This window comes from Leptosomus discolor, chromosome 7 (assembly GCF_034619465.1).
Source record: "Leptosomus discolor isolate bLepDis1 chromosome 7, bLepDis1.hap2, whole genome shotgun sequence".
Classification (NCBI taxonomy): Eukaryota; Metazoa; Chordata; class Aves; order Leptosomiformes; family Leptosomidae; genus Leptosomus; species Leptosomus discolor.
The window spans coordinates 38,250,301-38,269,135 of record NC_141397.1 but is presented as its reverse complement, the minus strand read 5'-3'; the positions used below and the strand labels follow the sequence as shown (position 1 = coordinate 38,269,135).

The window sequence follows — 18,835 nt, the reverse complement described above, 5'->3', positions numbered from 1 at the left end:
CTCCAGGCGGGTCCACAGCACCGCAGCCGCCAACCCCGGCCAGGCCACCATGAAACGCGAAGCGGGGCCCGGTGAAGGCCGCCGGCCAATGGGAACGCGGCGCAACCCCGCGCGCTACGCGCCGCCAGCCTATCGGCTGCGCACACTTCACCACAGGCACGACGCCGTCGGCCAATCGCCTGCCAGAACGTCTGCACTGAGCCCACCGGTCCAATCACGGCTCATAGCGTCACGCCGCGCCCTACCCGATCGCCCCTCCAGGACGCACGGAAGTATGCATTCTCTCGGCAGCAGCCAGTCAGAGGGCGCGTCGCTTATTCCCGCCTCCGCGCTGGCTCGAGCAGCCAATCGAAACCGGCTCCTCGGGGAGGAGGCGGACCTGCCCGGCCCAGGGGGAGTCCTCCACGGTGTGGTCTCTTGGTCCGCGCGTTCGCCGCTCTGCGCGGCGCCTTGGCGGGCACCGGAAGCGGGCGGCGGCGGCCGTCGCCATGGAGGCGGCGGGGGCCCCGGTGCGGCTGTGGGTGAAGACGGAGCCGTTCCTGGTGGGGGCCCTGCCCATCCCGCCGCCCGCCCACCTCGGTCCCCACTACCTGCAGAAGATGGCGGCCTACGCCCGGGCACGGGCGGCCGAGGGCTTCTTCCCGCGGCTGTCGTGGCCCCGCTGGCGGCACATCGCCTGCGGGAAGCTGCAGCTCGGCCGCGGCCTGGCCTGGCTCTACTTCGAGCTCTTCCACAGCCTCCTCCGGCAGGACCCGCCGCGCCGACTCGAGTGGGCCGAGGCCGAGGCGGCCTGCGCCAGCGCCGAGGAGCTGGAGCGGGAGCGGAGCAAGGCAGGAGTCCCATTCCGAAGCGGGCGGGCGTGGGGAGAGCCCAGCTCATCCTAACGCCTCTTTTTCTCCCCTTTTGGCTAGCTGTCGGTAGACACTCTGCAGTTCTTGCTGTTCCTGTACGTCCAGCAGGTGAACAAGATTTCTCTGCGAAGGTCTCTGATTGGGGAGGAGTGGCCCAGCCCCAGGACCAAGTCTCCTAGCTTGACCGGAAAGTCGGCCAGCGAGAATAAGGTATTTGTGGCTGTAGGATTCTCCTTGTACGGCCGTGTGGGAAACGGCAAAGACCTGCCTTGAGGTGGGTTGAAAAGTGTCTGGTTTGTTCCCAGAAGAGCGTAACCCTGCCTGCAGTAAAGTCTGAGCTAGAGTCAAATTGGAGATCCTTTGCTCAGTGGTAAATGAAATGAAGTCAGTGTGTTCTCTGCAGCTTTACCAGCCAAAGTCCACGGGAATTTCCTAGAGTCTGAGACCAACTGTGAAAGTTCTCTCGGAGTCTTGGCAATTCTCCTTTTGAGAATCGTGTGCCTCTTTGCTTTTTCTATGAGTCAGATGGGAAGCTTGTCTTACGTTGGAGGCTGCTTTCCCATGATCCACTGTAGAGCATTAGGATCCCAGGATGGTCCCTATCATTAAATAGTATTTCAGAGAGGAGAGTTGCTTGGTTAGCTGGAGACAAACTATGTGGAAATGATAATGTTTCCTTTTAAAATACTGCTGAGTATTTTAAAAGAAGAGAAGTGAGTTGGATGCATTGGGTGCAGCTTGTGGGCAGCTCTGTATCTGAGGGTGAATTACAGATTGGCAACATCATTATAAAGGCCAGCTGCAAACCTCAGTGGATTTCTGTCATGTCTGTGATGCTGTACAAGCTGGTGAAATGTAGCCTGGGACAAGCTGAAATACTGAAAAATAGGAACTGGGTAACTTTATGCTGAAAGATTGAACAAACGAAAAAAGAAACGAGAGGAACTGACGCAGCTCGCAGTTCAGCAAAGCTTGTCATTATTAAGGTCTGCCATAATTCTAGTATTCCACTTTTTTTTTGGAGCTGTTTAGAATTTGAACTGACAATTCTTTCAGACGTCATTTGGTTTACTGGTCTGCTCGCTGTGAAGGAGTGCCCCTATGCTTTTTTCGTTGCAGTGCTTGGGAAGGCAGCACTGAATTGTAGCTGAAGGTCGGGAACAGATGCAGCAATTTTCCAACAGAGTGGTTGCCAGACCTTGACTGTCAGTTATTGATCTCTTTCCTACCTTCAGCTGCCAGAAGCAGCTGGCTGAATTTGTGCAGGAAGGATTGTAGGAGAGTCTGTTTCTGCTTTCTAGAATGAAATATTTGGTACTTGGAATTAGCATCAAATTGTTTTTCTTTTTGGGGGGAGGTTGCTTTCTGTGGTTTGGAGGAGCAGAGCGGCAGAAACAGTGAGCAGCAGAGAGCACCGCATTTTGACTTGCTTTCCCTCTTTTAGAAGCAAAGATGTGTTGTATAGTGTCAGTGGAGCTTGTCAGCTCTGTGAGAACTCATCTTCTTCTCATGTGTTTTTCTGCCCACCAAGAACTGGAATGACCAGGACCACCGTGCCTTTGTGCAGAGCCACCTCTCGGATATGCTGGAACTGCTGCTGGAGCCAGAGCAGCTCACTGCCTCCTCCCATTCCAGCCACAGTAGCTTGGTATCCTATGAAGCTGTCTGCGCTCTCAGCTTTCTTATTGAAGGGACCATGAACAAATCTAGGACGGTCCATCCTCTGCACGAGCTTGCCCTCTGGCAGCCCTGCCACGGACAGAACGGCTACTCCAGGGTCTCCAGAGCCTTCTGTTTCCCCAAGCTAGAGAGCTGGCTGTGCTCCTGCCTGACGACAAACCCTTTTGGAATGACTGCCTGTCTCAAGTCTGGGAAGAAACTCGCGTGGGCACAGCAAGGTAGCTACAGGCTTTGCCTGTATTTTTAGAAATAACTTACCAGTCTCAGTTCCTCTTGGTGACCAGGGATCTGGCAGTGGTGTGGGGGCTGGCCTCCTTTTCCTCCTACTGTCAGTGGTGATGGGGAAAGTGACAGTTAGAGGTGACACTGGGGGACTAGAGGGTGCTGCGTGACATCTGCATGGTGTGTTTTTTCTCGTCCTTGGATCACTTTTGTGAGCAAACATTAATGGCTTTATTGTCAAAGGTCCCTCTGAGTGAGGTCGGTATTACTATCCTGTTTATTTGAGTGTAGCTGGGCACAGAGAATAGATGATGCAATGTGTTTGTGGCAAAGCTGAGAACTGGTCTAGGTTTCCTTGTCTTGAATCGCAGCCCCTTCGCTGTGGGGACATGGCGGTGGAGCCAAGGCATCTTCCACCTCAGGAGAAGAAAAAATTGAGATGAATGTTTTGTTTCTCTGCACAGTCGTGAGTGGCAGCGCGTTAGGCAGGACAGCGAGGTTGCTCAAGGATTGCACTCTAGAGGGAGCATTTCACTGTCTTAAAGTGTACAGTTCCTGCTTTCAACATAAAACTTGGCCTAAGGATCTTCCTGCCAAGCTAAGTCTTGTGTTTGGGAACAGACTTCTGGAAATGAAGATGCCTAGGTCAGGGCTATCTGTAGCTTCTGGGAGGCTTTGGCTGCTCCTGAATAATCTTGAAGTAGTTTTGATCTTTCAATGGCCCTGTCTTCTGGAGCTTCTGACTGCTAGGTACTGCTGACCTGCCTAGGAGGTATCGATGGGTGGTAAGATTGGTGCGTGAAGTAATGCAGCTTGATGGTACCCTCCTTGAAGTTTTGGGCGCATTATTTTCTCGAGGGATTGCTGAGTGATGTAGATGGTATGTCTCACATAGAGCCTTTTTTGTACTTTTTTAAAAAATTTTAAATGAATTGGTGAACTTTATTTTGCAGTTGAAGGAACAACCAAGAGAGCAAAGATTGCCTGCAATACTCGCGTGGTGCCTGAGGTATTCCCCATAGTGATCATGAGCCAGGTGTACAAGCAGACGTTGGCCAAGAGCTCAGACACCCTGGTGGGGGCTCACATAAGAATTCATCGCTGCAACGAGTCCTTCATTTATCTCCTCTCTCCTCTCCGGTAAGATTTTGTTCTCCTGAGACGCAGCTAGATGTTTTTTCAGTAAATTTGTTCAAGCACTAAGTTTTTGTTAGATGGACTAAGCAGTGAAAAAGTCCAGGTTTTGGTCTTTGCTGCTCACCGTGTCCTCGCTCTCTTGTTCTTTCGCAGATCTGTGACCATTGAGAAGTGCCAGAATAGCACTTTTGTCCTTGGCCCTGTCCAGGCGTCCGTTCATGTCCACAGCTGTGACAACGTCAAGGTCATTGTGGTTTGCCATCGTCTGTCCCTTTCTTCCACTGCTGGCTGTACTTTTTACATTCTCACGCCTACCCAGCCTCTCATCCTCACGGGGAACCAAGCGGTCAGCTTTGCCCCTTTCCACACCCATTATCCAATGCTTGAAGACCACATGGCTCAGGTGGGCTTGGCCACTCTGCCGAACTACTGGGACAGCCCCATGCTGGTGTGCAAGGAAAGTGGTGACACGAGTGTCTTCCGCCTCCTGCCGCCCTCGGACTTCTACACCTTCGTGATTCCTTTCGAGATGGATGGAGACACCACGGAGACGCCGGGTGGGCTTCCCCACGTGTACCAGAAGGTGCTGAGTCAGCGGGAGCAGAAGGTACAGATCTGGCAGAAAACCGTGAAGGAAGCAGGCCTGACCAAGTGAGTGCTGCATCCCAACAGGAACATGTGAGCTGCATTGCAGCTCACCTCAGACATACAAACAGAAGATTCATTTGATGTGGTTCAACAGAAGTGCTTTAATAACGGGTTGATTTGCACGAGCCATGTCTTGCATGCCATTTCTAGGGCAGTAGTAATTAACAGTCTTGGGATCCTGGTCTTTGGTATTATTTTGTGAGAAGACTGGTGCTCAGAGTTGTAACTCTGAAGGAGGTGCTTTGTCACGATTGCATTTTCCCAGCTTATGAGACTCAAGGAAAAGCATGCCTAGATACTGTTGAGGTGAGGGGTCCACCCTGGCAGTAAGAGTTTACAACTTATCTCACGCTGGGTACTGTCTCTCTGCTGACTCTGTTCTGCTTCCAGTGTTGCATGCTGCCGTGGGTGAGATCTGGGTGTGTACCTTGAACAACAGCTCGACTAAGTGGTGGCCTGCAGCTGACTGGTGGTCACTCTTAGCCCAACCTTTGCATTGAGATTGAAGCTTTAAATTACTGTCCCATCTGTTGGTGAGGTGAGCTAAGAATGTACATGTGGACCATTACAGTAGGTCACCTTGTGGACAGTAGCTTTTAAAGTCCTCTTTATCAGAGCACATCGAATCCTCTGCCCAGCTTTTACTGCACTACGTAGGCTTGTCCTGCCCCTTCTTATGTACTGATGTGTGTCTGTTTGCTTTCTTAGCACCAGGTGTGGAGTTCTGAAAAAGTTGAGCTTGCTTCCTTTGTCAGCATGCTTTCTTCTGCCTCCAGCCAGATCAGGCAAGGGTACACATCTCTGCTGACTTCGGTTGTGCTGCTTTTATCTTTTTGTGAACCATTATGATGCAGCAACCTGAAGGACCTGGCTTCCTTTGCCAGAATGGGGATGGAAACCCAGATACTCAATTGTAAAGGCTTGAAGAGATGAGGACGAGTTTTGTCCCTAAGCTGTACTTAAGCTGTATAGATTTTCTTTCTGTTCTGTGCTCAGTCAATGACTTGTAATGGACGTGTAACTGGGTGCCGATAAGCAGTGATCTGTGAAAACTCCTCTTGGGTCAAACTGTCAACACTTCCCGTCATACCAGGCTGAGGAGTTCTAGCCCATTTGATTGTTCATTGTTTTGGAGGAGCTTCTTCCACTTCCCTTGTTCTTTTCTGAAATCCAAGTGCTTCTGTGCAGAGCATGGAGGAGCCTGGAGTTTGAAAGAGCTTTGGACTGGGAGAGAAAGAGGATTTTGGGGCAGGGTTTTGTTACAGGTAGAGGGTGGCTGAGCAGTGGTGACCCAGTAGTGGCGACAGAGGTGTAAAAACCTTCAAAACTCTCAGCCCTGAGTTGTCAGGGGCAGCAGAGGGGAAACTTCAGCCCTTGTGCTGGAGTCATCTGTTGTGTCTATCAACCTCATCTAAGGTGCTTCCACCTCCAGCCATTGTCCTCCCAGGGCTGATACTTCTCACCCCAGGGTTTTGTGAAGGTGTTTGGCCTGTCAAAATCTTACTGTTAAAGAAATGTGAGGTAAAATGGATGACGTGCTTAGATTTCACATCCTCTACAGCAGTCACAGGAGGCAAGAGCTCACTACTGGAGTGGCTTATTTCATAAAAGGGAAAACTCTGCCAAGTTAGGAGCTTGCTGAAAAGAAACTGGGCTGCTGATAGTGAAAAAGGTCTGTCTCCTGCAGGCAGGGAAACAACTGGGGAGACAACTAGGAAGCTTAGAGCAAACAGGATATCAGACTTGTAGAAAGAAAAAAGCTGCCATTCTTGAATGGGGAGGTGAAAGAGAATGTTAGAAGTTGAAGTTGTCTGAATGAGGGAAGTGGGGCAAAAAAAGAATGTAAATCCTGCCAGGCTGAAAGTAAAACCCCCCGTAAGACAGGACCAATAAGACAGCTTGAGGAACAACTTGCAAAAGCATAAAATCCTATTTATTAATTTTTTGAGCGTATCAGACGGAAAGTCTTTCAGGGTCAGTAGCAGATCAAGGTATATAAAAAGCACTTGCAGAAGATAAAACCATAAGGGAAGAAAGAAGCGACTGCCTTTGTGTTCCTGTTCACTGGGGAGGAAATTAGGTTAGTTTCTGTCCTAGAACCCTGCTTTCTGGGGAATGCCTCAAATGGAAGCGATAGTGCAAAGAAGAACCTTTAACTGGAAAAAAGGGTCTGGGTACACTGAGCCTCTCTGGAGCTGAGTGGCACAAAAATTAATAGGGCTGGTTTACTGCTTTTCCCAGTACGGGATGGGATCAGCAAATCAAATTAGGAATGGGTTCAAAGCAAAACCACATAAAATCTTCAAAGGATTTTGAAAATGTTCATATTTTATGTGGGTTCGGAAAGGAATTGCATAAGCTCATAGAAAAAAAAAACAAAAAACCAAGACCAGCAGGAGCCACTCAACACCCATGCCACCTTTGGCTTAAGAAACTCCGGAGCTGAGCTGATCCCAGATGGCTCAGATGCTCTTCTAGAGAAATACCACTGTGAGCCTCTGCTGCTCTTGTGCACCTGACCAGTGGTAGAGACAGCCTGAACTAAGTGGTGGCACCCTGTTATTGCTGGTCTTACCGAAAACACCCCAAAAGTTATTTAGCAGTAATGAGAATTACTTGAGGAGTGTTGTTTATAGGTGCATTTTTTTCCTGATCTCCATCCTCTCATTTTCAGATGCTGTCAGAACGGAATTTCTCGTCTTTACTGCTGGTTACTAATCTTCTTTTTCTCCCTTTTCAGGCAGTTTTTAATCTGTGCTTTAAGAGTAAAGCGGAGGCAGCCCTGTGGTGCAGTGTTGCTGCGCTAGTGGGATGGGGAAGTTTGCCTGACTTCTCCAGCTCCATCAAGTTCTGCCTTTGGGGTTCATTATAGTCATACTCAATTGGTAAAAACCTTCTCTTCCTGGTACAGACAGTTCAGGAACCAAGCCCAGTTCTTAGCTGATATATATATGGAGGCTGGTTTCAGTAGTGAAGGTGAGGTTAGAAGTGTAATACTATAAATAAATGTGACCTTAACGTTCTTCCCTGCTGATGTTCTTTTGGTTTCAGGGATCAGAGGAAGCAGTTCCAGGTACTGGTAGAAAACAAATTCTATGAATGGCTGGTTCAGACAGGGAACCGTCAGCAGCTGGATAGCCTTGTCCCTCCCGTGGTAGGCTCCAAGCAGGCAGCAGGATAGCATCACATTCCTGTGGAGCAAAAGGAACAGAAGGGTTAGTTTGTTTCTCTTGATTCTTCTCTGTCTAGAAGAATTGTCCCATGTTTGTGTGCACAGCCTAGGCAGAGGTGGAAGAAGTAGGAGGCTGTTTAGTGGATGTTCTCCCAAGAGCCTTTTGTTTTAGTCCTTATTTTGCAGACAAAACCTCTTTTCAATTTGAATCTGTTCCCTGTGTACGCAGCACCTCCCTTGTTCTCTGCAGGTGTTCTCTGTGATTTGTTGGAGACTTCTGTGTGCGTCTGCAAAGGCAGATAGCCATATTGTACATAATCTGATGTAAGAACTTCCTTGAATAGCTGCTCTTTCAAAGAGGCTGTGTCTCTGAGTGTCTGTACTTACCTGTCTCACTTCTTGCTTAACAGAATCGGGTGAGACTTCAAATCCTTCTTACTTTGTGGTGTCTTTCTCTTCCCAAGCAGAAGGGGTTTAGGAGCCAGAGACAAGCCTTTATCATGCTTTTCTGCCATTGCGCATTTCAAACCATTAGAAAGTTGGGGTTTTTTTCCTTTTCTTTAGTCTTTGAGTTGCTTTTTCTTCGCTAGTGTTGGGAATAAAATCTGCTCCTCTTATTTTGTTACAGAGTCCTGGGAACAGGCAGCGATAACACTGAAAACAGTTCTCAGTAAGACTTTGTGGCCATCCTGCCTGAATACACTTGATGTGGATCCGACACCCAGCCTCAGTGTGGATTGTCTGTCTGCTTTAGGATTTCTAATCACTGCCACTTTCCCAGGAATGTGCTGTAACTAATCTGAAGTGCATGTCACTAAGGGATGAAGAACAAGTATGCCCTGTTGCAAATCCTTTAGTGGGAAGGTTGGCATCATGGTTAGCATCTGTGGTGTGCAAGGAGCCAGCAAAGGAGCCCTTCGTGGTGCAAACCTGGATGCAGGGCCCTGGCCGTTGCGTGCATCTTTATGGTACAAGCCAGCTGCACTGTTTTTGTAGATGTGAAATGAAAAGTTTGATTTTTTAATGAATGAAATTCCATGGATTTTTTTTTTAATATGAAAATAGTACTTAAGTAATGTGATTTTATGGAATTAACTTTCTTACACATTTGCATTGTTTTGACAAATGTCAATAAAACAGAGTTCTCAGAAAAGCCTGTCACATGTCCTAGGGAAAGGTTTTTACCTGTGCAGTGGGTGTTAGAGGGGCACAACATCTTTGCTGCTTAATGAAATGTAAACTGGTCAGCTGAGAGAAAAGTGCTAATTTATTAACAGCCATGGAGCTGAAGGTTTTGAAGGCTGCTGTAGCACAGCATTTTGAGACAACCACTGTTTCCTACTTTTAATATTTCTTATAATGAGAACTGTTTTCATGTGCTAGTGGAACCTGTCGTGGGGAGATGTGCTTGTGGCTGAGCTCCGAAATTAGCTAGGCAAAACAGGCAGAGGGGTTACCTTGCTGACCGCAGGCAGCAGCTATGTGTGCCTTATGAAGAGCTATCCAGCCCGAGAGTGAGAGGCAGGCAGGGGCATTTAGTGCTCTGGTGAACCCAGCTGTTGTGATGCTAGAACTTTCCTTGGCTTCTGGGGAGGCAGGTGGTGCAATGCAAGGTGAGTTTATTATATTGAACTGACTTTTAAAGGAGGGATGTGCAAAGTGACCGCAGCAGACCTTTGAGATGTCCTGGTAAACCTACTGGGTTGCCTTTTGATAGGACCTGGAGTGTGATTGTGCTGTGATCTTCATAAGACAGCATTTGAATTAATTGACTTTTTGACTTTTTTTTTTTTTTTAATGTAAGTGGCTTCACAGCTTTCCAGCGGTAAGAGCTGTTAACAACAGCTGTAAGTGATTCAAGGCGCATAAAATGGGGAGAGGACGAGATGCTGCTGAGCATGTCTGTCTCAGGCTGTCGTAGCTGAGTGCGTTTAGCAGAGCTGTGGCAGCGTACACACGGTGGCATGCAGAGCTGCTGTTGCGAGACTGCTTGTCCTGACAGATTTGAAATAGGGTCTGTGTGTTTCAGGCGCTGCTGTGCCAAATTCGTTTGCCTTTGTTTCGCTAAGCCTTTGGGCTGGTGCAGTGAATAGCTGCAGAAGTGGTTTTTCATAATGCACTGGCCGGGGGGGGGTGTGTGGGGGGGTGTGTGTGTGTACGTAAGCCAGCAATCCTTGCCCTCCCTGCTCAGTGGGCCAGAGTGTGGCTAAAAGAAAGACTTTTGCTCAAATCTCAGACGTTGGTGTAAGAGTTTTGAGTTGAATTTGTGACACTGGCAGATTTTGTCAGAAATTTGGGCACGATTCTTTACTATTTGATGTGTGAAATGACTCGCTTTGGGGATGTGTATCCAGACATCCTCATTTTCCTGTCAGGCACCATTTGGAGCAATAGAGCTCAAGCTGAGGGTGTGCTCTAAAAATACGCAGCCTCTTTGCTGTACAGATATTTCCATTGGGAGCTTTTGAAACAGAGCCTCCATGCAGAGGCTGGTCTTCGCAAGCCCGTGGTGTCTGCCCTGAGCACGTGTTGACCATTTCCTAGCTGCATCCTTTGCTGCTTGGGGGAATGTTCTCTGATAAATATTGGGTCTCCTTACAAATGGAGGTGGGCCTTTTGGAGCTGATGAGGATGCCTCCTTGTTTAATGTGCTTGAAAGGGAGAGAGCTGCCAAATTGCCCCCCGTCCCCCAGGACTTGGCAGGGGGCTGCATGTTTTGAGTGCCTTTGGCAGAGTTTTGGTGTTCTGACTCAGCAAATGGTAACAAAGGGAGGATGGTGAAGCCTTCCTTTATTCCATAATCCTGTTTGCTTTTCTGGAAATCGGCTATAGCCTCAGAATCACTGACTCAATTTTTGGATCCTATTCTCATGACAAAGCGGCTGTCTGGTTTAAAACAAGCCCGTTATAAAAAGGGTGCCTCAGATCCAGGCTGTTTGTAACAGCTTCTGACATTCCTCCAGCACTGGGGAGCTTGGCTGGAACGGAAAATGTCCAGAGCTGGAACCAAGGTAGGTTTATTTGCAGCCTATATTTGATTGTGGCTAGGAGAACAGAATTTATCAGGGGTAAGTTGTGGAGAAACTTTTGTTTCTTTGTTCTGCTCACAGCTTCCCCCTCTGTCAGTGTGTTGGCAAGAGGAGGTACTTGAAATCCCTCCTCAAATGGAGGGAAGCTGGAGCTGAGCCCTCTTTAGTCTTTTCCCAGATCTTGGCTGTTTGCTCTAGGTGTGGCTCTGTGAGAGGATGGAGTGGAATACAGTGGCTGGTGAGGGGATATTTTAAAATGCACCAGGACCTGTTGCCTTGTAAATTGATGGCGGAGGCTGCCGTGCCAGCAGCAAATGGTAACAGAGCCTCATTTTCAGAGCAGGCTCGTGGAAGGCTTCCTTGGGAGGACCCGAGTCCCAACACCAGTGGCAGGTGCTACATCCCCCTTCCATGGTGGAGCAAAGGATGTGCTGTGACAGAAGGATGCCTGAGTGAAGACTGTAGCACTGAAGGCGGTAGCATTCCCCAAGGGATGCGAACTGGCCTTGTGATTTGGTGGAAATGGGCAGAGATGAATTTAAACTGGTGAAGGAGGTAGATCAGAAAAGTCAGCTTCAGCTAAAGTGATGTGCATCAGGTGGGGATCCAGCTCTAATGCTGCGTTCTTCAGTCTTGAAGTTAGCAGAGCTGAGCTGGTTGGTCACGCAGACCTTGTTTCAGGGCGGGGACTGGGCAGGGATAGACGTCTGGGAAAGGAGGGAGAGAACTGTGGGCTAGTGGCCAGTTTCTCCCGTGAAGTGTTGAACAACTGTTAAGAGGCTGTGGACAGACGTACATCTTTCCACTGTATGAGTTTTGCTTTTGGGTTACATTCCTTTTAACCTGTGGAGGCTGTAAGACCCAAGGGGGCAGAGGGCTTGGAGGCAGAGTGGTTTTGTAGGCACTGACCGATGCTATGGAAGATCTGGATTCAGTCTCTGCTTCCCCGCTCCCTTTCGTCTGTGATCTTGGCGCGAAGCAATTTGATTCTTTCTGAGCAGTCTTTAGAAACTGAGGATGGTGCTGTTTGCTTCTAACCTGATGGTTGTGAGGTTGCCATGCTACAGTCTTTATGTACCTGGGCAGAAAGAAGGTGCTGGGGAAATGTAACCGATTCATGCTCGAGTCTCCTGTCTGCTTGAAGAGACAAACACATGCTGCCTTTTCCCCTGCTGAAGGCATGTCCCCTGTGAGTGTGCTACAGGGAATTCGTGGATTATATGCTGCTGTGGTGCAGCAAAATGTCCAAGAGGAGTTAAGTCAGTGAAAGTGTACAAATCTCATCTTTTCTCTATGCTGTGCTCTTGTCTAGCGCATTCCAGGGAGAAGAAAAGGGCAAAGGAGAGAATTAAACCCTGTATCTCGCAACCTAAGCAAACGGTCTGCCCTAGAAAGAGGTCACTGCCCCCATGCTGCTTACTCAGAAGGCGGTGGGCACTACTAGTTAGTGTTAACGAGTTTCCTTCTAATGGAATTACTGTTGGGAAGAAAAATGGTAGCTGCCAGGAGGTGGCCAAGAGAGTAAGAGTTTTATAGTCCTGTAAGGAAGATCTGCTATGGCAAATCTGTTTTCTGCCATATAAGCCCCAAAAAAGCAAAGTTTGGGTGGCGAGTGGTTAACAGGTTAGTGCTATGAGCAGAACAACTTGATAGCTTTACTGAAGGAAGGCGATTTGTGTAGGAGTAAGATGCGACTGAAGCGAACCGATGAATCGAATTGAAATCTGTAGTTCACCTGTCATTATTATCCTGTGGGTGAAAAACATCGGTCTGGTCTGTTTGTGCTTGAATCCTTGGAGGAAAGCTGAGAAGCGCTGAGTGCAAAGGTCTGAAACCAATTGAGGGTGTGTGCAAAGGGCTGTGGTGGAGAATGAGTGGGCAGGAGCTGTCGCCTTAAGTCTTCCTATAAATGGTCTAAAGAATAAAACAATGAACAACACTTTCGGTTGGTCACTGTTTGGTTCTATGGGAATTGCTGTACCCTTAATGTGCACTCGGATTCTTTGGCTTTGTGGCTTTATAAGTCAGGGAAAATACCCTCCTAGCAACACCAGGTAGCTTTGCCAAATTGAAGTTCAGTTGTGTTAGGCTGGGTGGGGAAAGGGCATCAAATAAGCTTTTCTTTTCTGTTGGCCAACTTAACCAACTTGATATGCAGTTGCTGTGATAGGGCATCGCAAGAGGAGCTGGTTCCGCTGGGTGCTAGCAACAAAATTGAGGCAGCTCATGCGGAGCCAGGACCAGAGGTGGTGGAGACCCGTTCCTTTCCTGCTGCCAGTTAGCCTGCTATGGGGCAGGAGGAGGCATCCCTCTGCCCAGGCAGGGTGCTGCCTGCACAGAGACCAGACCTGCAGTCTTACAGACATTGGGCAGAGTTCATCATGGACTGTGCTTGGATGCTCGCGGTGTGGACAGGAGGGGGACTGCAGATCAGAAGAGGCTGCAGAGCTTGGGGAGGGAGATGGAAGAGGGGGAAGAGCTCATCGGCTGTTCCAGTGGAAGGTAGTCGCTGAGCTGCAGAGAGATACATCCCTGTGTACCACCCTGGAGAGGGTGTTACAGGGATGCTATGGCTTCCTTGACCACTGAAGAGGATTCCTTGGTCAAGAAGAGGATTACTGGTGGTGAGTGACTGCCAAACCTCAGTGAGCAGGGCTTTCAGCATGGCCTCTGGGCTCATGCTGGCAGATTTTTCAGGTGATACCTCTAGGGACAAAGATCCATCAGCAGCATCTGTAAAACAACAACAGGGTTGTGGCTGGCCGGGGCTGACCAGCATGGTTAACTACCCAGCGTTAGCAGTGTGGGAAAACAGAAATTGGACATTTTGGTGCACAACCTTTATTCACTTGCTGGAAAGATGGTAGTGATCTCCTAACTCTCCGTTGCACTAAAGATGGAAAGAGCACACTCAGGAGGGAGAGATGTGGGCAGAGGTTGCTTTGTATGTGCCGACTGCTTCGTGATGGGAGATCAGTCTCTTGAAAGTAAGAGGAAAATGTGAGGGGAATAACATTATAAAGGTCTACTAACAGGCCACAAGACCGAGGATGTAAATCCTCTGGCATGATTAGTCCAACTCTCCAGATACCTGGCCAGGCCAGTGAGACACACTTGCCAACTAACTCTAGGAAAACCATGGCTGACTTAGTTTTTAACACAAAGTAAACGTAGAAAAAAATGTGAGCGAGTTGTCCTAGATTTGAGTCTATCTCCTGGATTGAAACTGTGACAATGAACAGTGTTTTCAGCAGCAGTGATGTTAGATTGATACCAGTAGCCAAAGCACCATAGGTGAAGTACAACCAGCTAGGACCGAAAGGTACCACGAGGCAATCTTGGACGCTACCAAATAGCTCGGCAGTGTGTATGGGGCTGATGCCATACTGGAAGTATGGAAAAGGTGAAATGCTGTCCTGAGTATGCACTGCGGTGGATCAACCAACTTGCACATCAGTTGATTTAATGCAAGGCTCTAGAAGACCGGAGTAAGTAATCAAACTCCTGTTGAGATGAAGGGCGGGCTGGTGGTTGGGTGCAGCTGAAAGGGATCTGCTGAGACAGATTCACATCAAACTAATGTAATTTTTTGCATGGTCTCACTTCACAGTACCAAGGGATATAGTCAAGGGATATAAGCAAGCAAGGGATATAGTAAAAATAGGCATGATGGTTCAGGAACCCTTATTCTGAAGAGAGCTCTTGATGAATAACTGTCACCTGGAAGGATTTAAAAATGGGGCTGTACAAAGGACTGGTCTGGGTCTAGGCCTTGGCAATATTTCCATGAAGGGGTTTTTGAAGAAAGTGTGCGTTGCCTCTCCAGGGCTGACTGGGTTGGTGATACCTTGGGCAAGAGGAATGGGATTTGCCCACCAGCTCTTGAGGTAATTTCAAAATGGGTTGTGATCAAGTAGGGAAAAGGTGTCCCTAAGCCAAGTGCTTTGCAGTCAGCTGCCTGGCTGTAGAGCAGCTCTTGGGAAAGAAATGTGGCAATGGATTTGAAATCTGTCAGACCTATAGACTTGCAGCAATCAAAGCAGAAGAAGCCAACTGCAAATGCAGTCCTCAGATGTCTGAAGAACTGTGCTATTCACCATGTACATGGAGCGCTTCTTTGGTTTTTCTTGGCACTGGTAAAGCTTGTATGATGTCCAGCTTTTGGCACTGACTTTTGAGAAAGCAAGCTGTTAGAGTGGGAACAAGGAGAACGATCGCAGGGCTAGAAGACGTGACCTAGGAGGAAAGAGACCTCACCACCCCCTTATCTAACTGCAACCCCTTGGTAAGCCAATATAAATAAAATGCTGATTAGTACGCAGTCCGTTGACTGCATAAGGCTCCCTTGACCACAACTTAGTAACTATGGATCTCAAGAATGTGGGAGGGAAATGTATTCATAGTGTTTTGCTGCAAAGGGGACAGAGACTTCACCAAGGGAGCTTTGGGTTGGGTTGGGTTGGGACAGAACTAAGTGCTGGGAAGGGCAAGACATTGGTGGCAGCTGGAGGTGTTGGGCCCGGACTGGTGAATTGCCTGCCAGGGTTGGTTGGAATGTGGTTGATCCTGCTCAGTGGTTGGGCTTGGTGACTTTTCGATGTCTTGAGGGCTGTTTTCAGATGTTTCATGCCATGATGCAGCTAGAATATGGATGCAGGCATGTGCACGCGCTGGACGTCGAGGAACCTCCCTGCTTTCCTTCCTCTGCTTGTGTTCCAGATCACCTTCTACGAAGATAAGAATTTCCTAGGCCGTTACTATGAATGTGACAGCGACTGCCCTGATTTTCACACCTACCTGAGCCGCTGCAACTCCATCCGTGTGGATGGGGGCACCTGGGTGGCCTATGAGAGGCCCAACTTTTCTGGGAACATGTATGTTCTGACGCATGGGGAGTATCCTGACTACCACCACTGGATGGGCCTCAATGATCGCCTTGGCTCCTGCAAAGCCGTCCAGATAGTAAGTGTGACTTCTTCCTAAGCGACAGTTTAATTTACACACCTACCATTAAAGGGATTCAACATGCTTGTGGGTGGCTCTCATCTTCCTGGGGACCCATATGAGCTCCCTTGGAGGGGATAGCTACAGGGGGTTTGCTCCCACAGTCCTGCTCAGTGAGTGGCGTGGTGTTTGGTGAGTGGAGAAGGTAAAACTACCATGGGAAAAAGCAGATCCCTTTGAGTGCTTTGTAGGTGAGTTTCCATAGGAACAGCAGCGTAGTTTTATCTGCGTGTTCCATTAGGGACTTCAGTGTCTGGGCAGGTCACTCCAAGGTTTACCTCTTGCCTTCCCCCCTGGTGTGCTGCCGACTGATCCAAATCTGATGGATTTTTAACTTTTAACAGTGGGATGTGGATTTTGCAGGAGCACTCAGAATGAGGGGCAGTTTGTTTACCTCTCTAGTGAGCCAGGGCTCCCTTCTGATACAGGGAAACAAATCTCAGTGTCACGAGGCCCCTCTGGGCATGGGGAGAACAGCCTCGGGAGCAGACCTGGAGTGACCAGGAGTGGGAGGGGTGTCCGAAGCCCTCCTTGGAGCAGCACGGTGTCTCCTGGTATTGGGAGAGCACAGAGCAATGCGTGTCTCCGTGCTGCTGCATAGGAACTGTGCTCATCCCCTCCTAACTTATGATGGGGAGATGCTTCTGCAGTCTCCAGCAGTGCCTGTCCTTCCACCAGCAGGAGGCAGGATAAATGTAGGCGGACGGTGAGCAGCGTTTACACCCTGTGGAAGCACTGGCGGGGAGAAAGGAGCAGAGGAAGGAACGAACCCTTTGGGAAGCCTATGGGGAGAAGCACCCTTTAAAACAGGCAGGGATGGGAGTGTGGCTGGAGCTTGGATTGGGGTTGAAACACAGAGTGCTGTTGTGTTTTTGCCAGCAGTGGGGCAGACTGGTTGGGATCTGTGTGTTGCTGACTGGAGTAGCACAGCCATGGAGTCCCATTGCATGGAGCAGATCTCACAGCTGAGAAGGGGTTTTGCTTTTATGTCTGGAGGTCTAATGCCACTTGGAGCCTGTTCTGGGTTTGAGCTAGATCTAAATCTCTTTGCACAGGGCAGGGAGAGTTTCCAGACAGTGTCAGAGCACTGATCTGGCATAAGAGATGGAGCCAAAACATGCGGGAGATGTAACAGCAAGACAGCTTCCTCCATCAGGATGAAATGCGGAGGCCTTACCCTGCATGTCCACCTGATGCCTGGCTTCCCTTCCTGTGCCTGGGGAGGTTGCAGGGGGATGTGCCGCTTGCAGGCGTTATTTCAGAGTGCTCGGAGAAGCCGCAGCACGCGGAGCTGAGAGACCCTACAGAGCTCAGCTTGGGCTGTCAATGAGAGTGGGCTCAGGCGGACGGAGGAGGCAGGGGAAGAATGGTGTCCAGGCAGCTGCAGATTAAAACTGCCGCAGTGCCTTCGGGCAGCGCAGCGCTTCAAATCACAGCGGAAAATATCCACGCTGCATTTGCCTGTAGTACAACCCAGCTGGGGTCACCAGCTCATTAAACTACTCATTGCCTGGAGGAGTGGGGAGTGGAGGGGGTCCGTCTCTCCTTTGGATACTCATGCGGAGTGGCTGAAGGGTTCAAGCCAGCAGCAGGACGGGCAGGCTGCCTGGGATAGAGAGCTCAGCACTTGCTGATGCGGTCTTATCCCTCCCTGTGAAACTGGGGCTGTGGTGGGGGTTTGAGCTGAAAGTGCTCTGCTCTGGCTTGGTGCTTTTGTGCTCTCTTTGCATGTCATGCTCAATCAAAAGTTGCCACCAGCTGCCTCCCTGCTGCACTTTTAGGGGGTGATGTGAGCTGTTGAGCCCTGTCCTGGTGTTCTAGGGGGGGGTGTGGGGAGGTGGTTTGTACCTGATGTGAGTCCGACTGTGCCTCAGCTCTGTTCCCATCCACTGGTGACCATCAGAGCTGGGGATGTGTCGGTGCCTCCCTCCAGCGCTCTGCCATTTTCTCTTCCCTTTTTCTAGCCAAGTGGAGGCCGGGGCCACATCCAGGTGTTTGAGAAGGGAGATTTTGGTGGGCAGATGTTTGAAGCCACTGAAGACTGCCCTTCCGTGATGGAGGAGTGGCACATGCGCGAGGTCCACGCCTGCAGAGTGCTGGAGGGTGTCTGGGTTTTCTACGAGCATCCCAACTACCGGGGCAGGCAGTACCTGCTGCCCAAGGGGGAGTACCGCAAACCTGTGGAGTGGGGAGCGGCGAGTCCTGCTGTCCAGTCCTTCCGCAGCATTGCCGAGTGAGGCAGCCCGTTGACTGGGCTGCTAAAGGCCCTCAATAAAGCAACTGAGTCACTCAGCTCAGCCTATCCTGCTTATTCTTGGGGTGTGTGTGCAAGTTATCCTGCCCTGGGGGGAGCTGGCATGGAGCTTAGCCTTCTCTAAGCAAAACACCCTCTGCCAGCCCCAACTGCCTCTGTCTCCTCTGTCATCTCCTTCCTCCAGGCTGGCCCTGTCCCCTCCCCACCGTCCTACTGCTCCTCTCCAGGGAAAATCTATCCCGAAGCTGGAGCTTGTCCTCCAGCATTTGGCCACCCCAGTGGAGCAGTAAGACCCACCTGTCCCTGGGACACCAGTTTTTGGTGCTTGCTGTGGGTGGTTCAGTCAATTGTGACCCTGGGGAGTCTCTGCTTGCTGTGTGGCTGCTCCATGGTGGTTCAGGAGAAGGGGCTGCTGGTGGCTGGGGAGAAGGGATGAGGTTTGCACCCATGCCATGTGCAGCAAGACACCCCAGGGGAGCCTGAGCAGGCAGCAGATGTCCTGTTGCTGGAGAAACACGTCCCTCTCGTGATTCACGGGGCAATGGGACGGGGGGGAAAGTGGACATGGGATCCCAGAGCAGCAGAAGGAAAATGACCACCATCTCCAGGGGGGATGCTGTGGACCTTGGCAGCCCAGTGCGTCGGGTACAGTATGCCCCTTGTAGGTGTGAGACAAGGGGCCTGGCTGCTTAAAATGGGGCTAAGCACCACATCAAGCTGGGCAGCTAGAAAGGGAAGAAGAGGTTGGGTGTGGACAGAGATGGTGAGTGCCTCTGAAAGCTGCCCTGGGATGGGAGGTTGCTGCTGAATGATCCTGAAGGGCAGGAAGAGGTCCCTG

At 49.8% G+C, this 18,835-nt stretch overlaps 2 protein-coding genes across 3 annotated transcripts; both read left to right on the top strand.

Moving 5' to 3' along the window:
* The first annotated feature begins 488 nt into the window (after positions 1 to 488).
* Positions 489 to 8,371, top strand: TBCCD1 (TBCC domain containing 1). The gene is made up of 7 exons (XM_009955887.2): positions 489 to 830; positions 912 to 1,061; positions 2,383 to 2,749; positions 3,707 to 3,893; positions 4,044 to 4,541; positions 7,590 to 7,753; positions 8,339 to 8,371. Exons 1-6 carry the CDS (start codon positions 489 to 491, stop codon positions 7,717 to 7,719), a joined length of 1,674 nt encoding a protein of 557 aa, XP_009954189.2. The 3' UTR covers positions 7,720 to 7,753; positions 8,339 to 8,371.
* Positions 8,372 to 10,700: 2,329 nt separating this feature from the next.
* Positions 10,701 to 18,035, top strand: CRYGS (crystallin gamma S). Of its 2 annotated transcripts, XM_009955886.2 has the most exons (3): positions 10,701 to 10,721; positions 15,459 to 15,701; positions 17,708 to 18,035. In XM_009955886.2, the coding sequence occupies exons 1-3, from the start codon at positions 10,701 to 10,703 to the stop codon at positions 17,978 to 17,980; spliced, it is 537 nt and encodes a 178-aa protein (XP_009954188.1). In that variant the 3' UTR covers positions 17,981 to 18,035. The 2 variants fall into 2 exon arrangements, with proteins under 2 accessions (XP_009954188.1, XP_086324027.1); XM_086467901.1 differs by lacking the exon at positions 10,701 to 10,721 and having other exon boundaries at positions 13,196 to 15,701.
* The last annotated feature ends 800 nt before the right edge of the window (positions 18,036 to 18,835 follow it).

Bases quoted from the DNA above. Each gene is read 5' to 3' on its own strand.
- TBCCD1 (XM_009955887.2), top strand. From the start codon at position 489: ATGGAGGCGGCGGGGGCCCCGGTGCGGCTGTGGGTGAAGACGGAGCCG. The intron at 1,062-2,382 runs GTATTTGTGGCT...CTGCCCACCAAG, and splicing joins AGTCGGCCAGCGAGAATAAG to AACTGGAATGACCAGGACCA. The intron at 2,750-3,706 runs GTAGCTACAGGC...TTTATTTTGCAG, and splicing joins ACTCGCGTGGGCACAGCAAG to TTGAAGGAACAACCAAGAGA.
- CRYGS (XM_086467901.1), top strand. From the start codon at position 15,387: ATGGATGCAGGCATGTGCACGCGCTGGACGTCGAGGAACCTCCCTGCT. The intron at 15,702-17,707 runs GTAAGTGTGACT...CCCTTTTTCTAG, and splicing joins CCTGCAAAGCCGTCCAGATA to CCAAGTGGAGGCCGGGGCCA.